Source organism: Psammomys obesus, unplaced genomic scaffold (genome assembly GCF_907164565.1).
Source record: "Psammomys obesus unplaced genomic scaffold, mPsaObe1.curated_primary_1811, whole genome shotgun sequence".
Lineage (NCBI taxonomy): Eukaryota > Metazoa > Chordata > Mammalia > Rodentia > Muridae > Psammomys > Psammomys obesus.
In genome coordinates this window covers 24,693,932-24,699,391 of record NW_026596039.1, presented here as the reverse complement: position 1 = coordinate 24,699,391, position 5,460 = coordinate 24,693,932, and the positions used below count along the sequence as shown (strand labels likewise).

General features: G+C 44.5%; 1 protein-coding gene across 1 annotated transcript; it reads left to right on the top strand.

The window, feature by feature from the left end:
* Window positions 1-722: 722 nt before the first annotated feature.
* LOC129687488 (olfactory receptor 2A1/2A42-like) lies at window positions 723-1,688 on the top strand. The gene has a single exon (XM_055621913.1). The coding sequence runs from the start codon at window positions 723-725 to the stop codon at window positions 1,686-1,688; it is 966 nt and encodes a 321-aa protein (XP_055477888.1).
* Window positions 1,689-5,460: the final 3,772 nt, after the last annotated feature.

Below are 5,460 nucleotides of genomic sequence, written 5' to 3'. Positions count from 1 at the left end.
TGAAGAAGAGAGAGGAAAAAGAAGGATAAAGAAGGATTAAACAGAGAGGAGAGAAAGGGATGAGAAAGAATGAGAAGGAAGAGAGAGATAGACAGAGGAGAGGGAAGAGGGATGAGAGGAACCAGGAAAAGAGAGAAAGAGGAGGGAGAGGAGAGGAGGCTAGGGAAGGAGAAAGAAGAGAAAATGAGGGAGAGAGTGAGGGAAAGAGAGGAGTGAGAAAGAGAGAGAAGAGGGAGAGAGAGGGAGCAGAGAAAAAGATTCCTTTACAATGTTTTAGAAAATGCATTTTAATCAATTAATTTGCCATTATCATATTCAGTGTGTGTGTGTGTGTGTGTGTGTGTGTGTATGTGTGTGTGTGTGAAATGTGGAGGTTGGGGTTGGTTCTTTTCTTCCAGCTTGTGTGTTTCAGGATTTTTCTCAGGCCCTTAAGCCTTTGTCAAAAACCTTTATTTTGGAAAATTCAGGTTAAAAAACTTCCTTCAGAATAACAGGATAACGCAGTCTGGGAGTGGCAGAGATAGAACTGGTCAACAAGTAATTGTAAATGGAAAGGGGTGATGGTAAGCAAGACATAACTCAGATTTGGGTAGGATAAAGGAGGAGTGAGGAAGAAGAGTTCTGGAGAGGGAGACTAAGAGAAGGAAAAGCTAGGCCTGCCATCTCTTACACTCTCAGCCCAGAGGGGCTGCAGTGACCCTGCCATTGTCTTTGTCTCCAGGATGGGCCCTGGGACCCTCAATGATTCAGGAACCTCAGAGTTCCTGCTGCTGGGGCTGTGGGCCCCACCTTCCTTGCGTCCTCTGCTGTGGGCCTCCCTTCTCCTAGCTTACCTTGCCACGGTGTTGGGTAATGGTGCCCTAGTGGGACTGATAACCCTGGACAGAAGACTGCACCGTCCCATGTACCGCCTGCTGACCCACCTGGCCCTGCTGGACACAGCCTATGTGAGCACCACGCTGCCTCAGGCGCTGGCACACATGGCCATGCGCCGCGCTCACCTCTCAATGGCGCGCTGTGGTGCACAGCTGTATGTGGGCATCTCCCTGGGCAGCTGCGAGGCTATCCTATTGGCCACGATGGCTCTGGACCGCTGCCTGGCTGTGTGTAGACCCCTGCATTATGCGACTCTGGTGACCGCGTCTCGCTGTGCAGCGCTGGCTGGAACATCCTGGACTCTGGGCTTTGTGTTGTCTGTGCCCAACGCGGTGGCTGCACTGCGCCTGCCCTTCTGTCCCGGGAGGCCGGCTGTGGACCATTTCTTCTGTGAGCTGCCTGCGGTGTTGAGGACAGCCTGTGCAGACACCACAGCCAACTACAGGCTGGTCTACGGCCTGGGCGTGCCAATCCTTCTGGTACCCTTGGTCCTCATCCTAGCCTCCTACACCTGGATTCTGGCTGCGGTGCTCAAGTTGCCTTCTGCTGGGAGTCGCCGCAAGGCCCTGTCCACCTGCAGCTCACACTTGGCGGTAGTGGGGCTTTTCTATGGCACAGTGAGTGCCATGTACCTGCGGCCACGAGCTTCTAGTGCTCTCCCCGCTAGACACCATAAACTGGTGGCCGTCTTCTACCTGGTGGTCACACCTGTTCTCAATCCACTTATCTACAGCCTTCGAAACCACGAGGTCCACATGGCAGCCCGCTATGCTCTGGCTCGGCTGCGGGGCATGCGCACTGTTCTGCACTAAGTCATGTGTGCGGGGCACAGAACTTTCAGTTCTGGTCCTTTCAGATCCTGCGAGGACATCTTTCTTTCTGTTTTATTTTAGTTTTTGAGAGAAAGTCTCAGTAGCCCTAGTTAATTTGGAACCCATTAGATAGATCAGGCTGGACACTTGAACTCACAGAGATCCCCTTGCCTCTTGAGTGCTGGAATTAAATGGGTATGCCACTACACAGGGGTTTCTTTGAAAAAAAAAATATTTTTATTGACCTTTTGATAGTTTCTGACTGTATTTTGATCACATTCATTTCCCACTCCGTTCCCCGATTGCACCCCCACCACTCCCCAACTTAAAAAAACACCCCTTGGAGTTCAGTCTGTGCTACCCAGATACTCATGGGTTTGGGGCCATTTAACAGAGCACGGTTGATCTGCCAGTACGCTCCAGGCAGGCATTCTACTGACTGAGTCACATTCCCAGTCCTATTGGAACTTTTAAATAAAGAATTAGATGACACATGTTTTCAGAGCTGGTGTGGATACTTCACTTCTGTCATTGTGAATTGTGGGGAGAGAGAGAGAGAGAGAGAGAGAGAGAGAGAACAGATAAAGCCAGAAGGAAACTTGGTGCTGCCTCCAGAAACTATTAGTGGACACTGGTGTCTGGATTATTACAAAATCTGTAGGGAGGGCGCTCAGAGGGGCTGGAGGAAAGGGAATGGGGAAAACAATACAGTTCTATTTTGAGTAAAAACATAAAAATTGAAAAAATAAAGGTGTTATTTACTTTGTGCATGTGTGTGTACCTGAGTGTATGCAGCATGCAGCATTTGTATTACACAATAGCCTTACGCCTACAGGTGTCCAAGAAGGCCAGAAGGTGCTGGATCTCTTGGAACTGAACTTACAGATGACTGTGAGCACCATGTGGGTGCTGGGATTCGAACCTGGGTCCTCTGCAAGAGCAGCCAGTGCCCTTAAGTGCCATCTCTCCAGATCTTATTCTTTTACTTTTAAAATTTTGCTTTTGAAAATATAAAAATAATTTGTAGCAAGGCCATATTTTGCCAGCCCTGACATCAGGTGAAACAAACTCAACAATTTTCAGAGTCCCAAGTGTGGTGGACCAAGCTTGTTATCCCCAGCACTAGGGAGTCAGAGGCAGGAGGATTGAAATTTCATTGTTCACTATGATGGCTTTCAAACATGTTTTCATTGAAGTCATCATGTACTTTGACCATATTCACCCCCAATACCTTTTTTTTCTGCTCCTTCCAGTCTTTTGGTTCTCTGTGTTTCTCTGTCCTTAAAATAAGACTAGAAATGTTTAGTAAAATGTTGTCTATAGGTATATTATAGATCTTTTATTGTCTTGACACATCTTCTTTCTAATCTGAATTTTTCCAGGACTTGTATCATAAATGCATGTTGATTTAATTTTTTTAAAATTTTTGAGTCATGTGTCTGTGTGTCTATGTGCACGTGAGTGCTGCTGTTCTCAGGGTACAGGAGAAGATATAGCTCCTGGAACTGGAGTTACAGGCTGCTGAGAACTGAACTCAGGTCCTCTGCAAGAGTACAATATGCTCTTAACTACTGAGCCATCAATGCAGACACTATTTTTACTTTTGTAGAAAAACAAATATACCTCTTGTGTCTGTCACAGCCTTAGTTTTCGATACTGTGCTTCAGTTTCTCCTGATCTAAACTCCACATCACTATTGCATAGATGTTCATTGGGGAAGCCAGAAGAAGTAGATTATATCAGAGGTGTCCGGGAACTTTGGCATCTTCTCTCTGTTTACTTTCCACTGCTATGACAAATACTTATACAATCAGATTATAATGAGGAAAGGTCATTCTGTTTTGGCTCACTGCTTTAGAGGCTTCATCATGCTGGGTGAGGACTATATCCCAGAATGCAGGGATATACTCACGCTATTGTTCTACGAGTACACTGGGCGTGCTGGGAGTGCGCACAAAGTGATGTGTAGCTCCTGGGACTCATCTCTTTGGATAGAAAGCACTAGGGGACATTTTTGATGATGTATAGATAACAAGAGATGTGATAATAACTTATATAAGCATGGTTTATCTTGATCATCACACAGAGGATGCAATAGGGATTTCTTTTGTGTGTGTGTGTGTGTGTGCTCAGTTTAGAGAAGAAAAAATGTATTGGGTAGTTTGGAGGGTTTAGTTAGATTCTGTTTTATAAAGATCTGTGTGTATATATGTGTCCATAAGTGTATGCACATGTGCATGCAGGCAGCTGAGGAGGCTGAAAGAGGGCATCAGATCTCCTAGAGCTGGGGTTTCAGGCATTTGTGGGATACCCGTTGCAGGTGCTGAGAACTGAATCACGTCTTCTGCAAGAATAGTACTCTCTCTTAACTACTGAGCCACCTTCAGACCACTTATTCTCTTAAAAGTGTTTTCATTATGTATTTATTTATAAATAGTTAATCAATTAACCAGCTAGTATTAATTAGCTGGTTAGTTAATTAATTTGTGTGTGTGTTTATGTGTGTGGTGTTCAGAGAACAACTGGTGGAGTTGTTTCTCGCCTTCTACCATGAGCGTACTGTGTCATCAGCCTTGGGCTTGGCTGCTGGTGTCTTTGCTCAGTGAGCATGTCACTGGTGTCTTATACTCTTCATTTGAACAGAAATCTGTGGATGTTTAAAAAGGATTTTATTTTAGGATTTTAGTTTGAGTGTTATATTCAGAAATGGTATGGCGAGATTTCTGTGTGTGTGTGTGTGTGTGTAATTCTGGAGTTCTTCTACCAAAAATATATGAAAACTTTGAGAGGATGAGATGATTGGAAAGAGGGTGGCGTGATGGCAATCAAGTGCAAGAACCCTGTATACAGTGTGGTTGGCGTTCTAATTTTTCTATCTTTTATTCTCTTTCATTAAACAGGAATATAAGACCACAAGGAAGATCAAATGAAATAAATGCAACATTACATTTACATATATTGCTCCTCACACTAACATTCTAAAAATATTTAAAATTTGTTCTTTGACAGTTTCATGCATGTGTATAAAACATCTTGATCACAGCCACCTCCAACTCCCTCAACACTTCTCTTTCCCACCTACATGTGTTGTCCTTTACAATATTTTTTTTTTGTAGCCCGTGGAGTGCTGCTTGCTGAAATGTTGGTTGATCTTTTGCATGTGACCACAGCTGTGGTGAGTTTGTGAGTGCAATGGCCATGCCATGTCCAGAGGAGTGTGCTTCAATTACATCACTCCAAAGTCTCAACTTCTGCCTCTTATATTCTTTCTGGCCTTTTCTTTTCTTTTTTAAAATGTTACTTTATTTTTAACCATATACAAAGTAAGAGATTACCTTATTGCATTCTCATAGCCACTTAGTTTGGTTGCTTGCCTTCTGCTTCCATTCTCTGTCTCCCTGTCCCCACTTGTACCTTCCACCTCCAGGCTCCCCACTTCCACTGTCATGTCACGAATGTTCTGTTACCCTGCCTACCCTATCCCTTAAAACTGCCTTTTCCTTCTTATGGCTTATTTCTAGTTTCTTTTATTTCCCTGGCTGTCCTGAAACTCACTCTGTAGACCAGGCTGGCTTAAAACTCACAGAGATTTGCCTGCCTCTGCCTCCCACGTGCTGGGATTAAAGGTGTGCACTACCACTGTCCAACCATTTCTGGTTTCTTGGACCAATTAAAAACTGGGATCCACATGTCATTTTAATGTATGTATGTCTTGCATGTATGTATGTGCATGCATATGAATGTGAAGGAGGGTATGCCTGGCACATACATA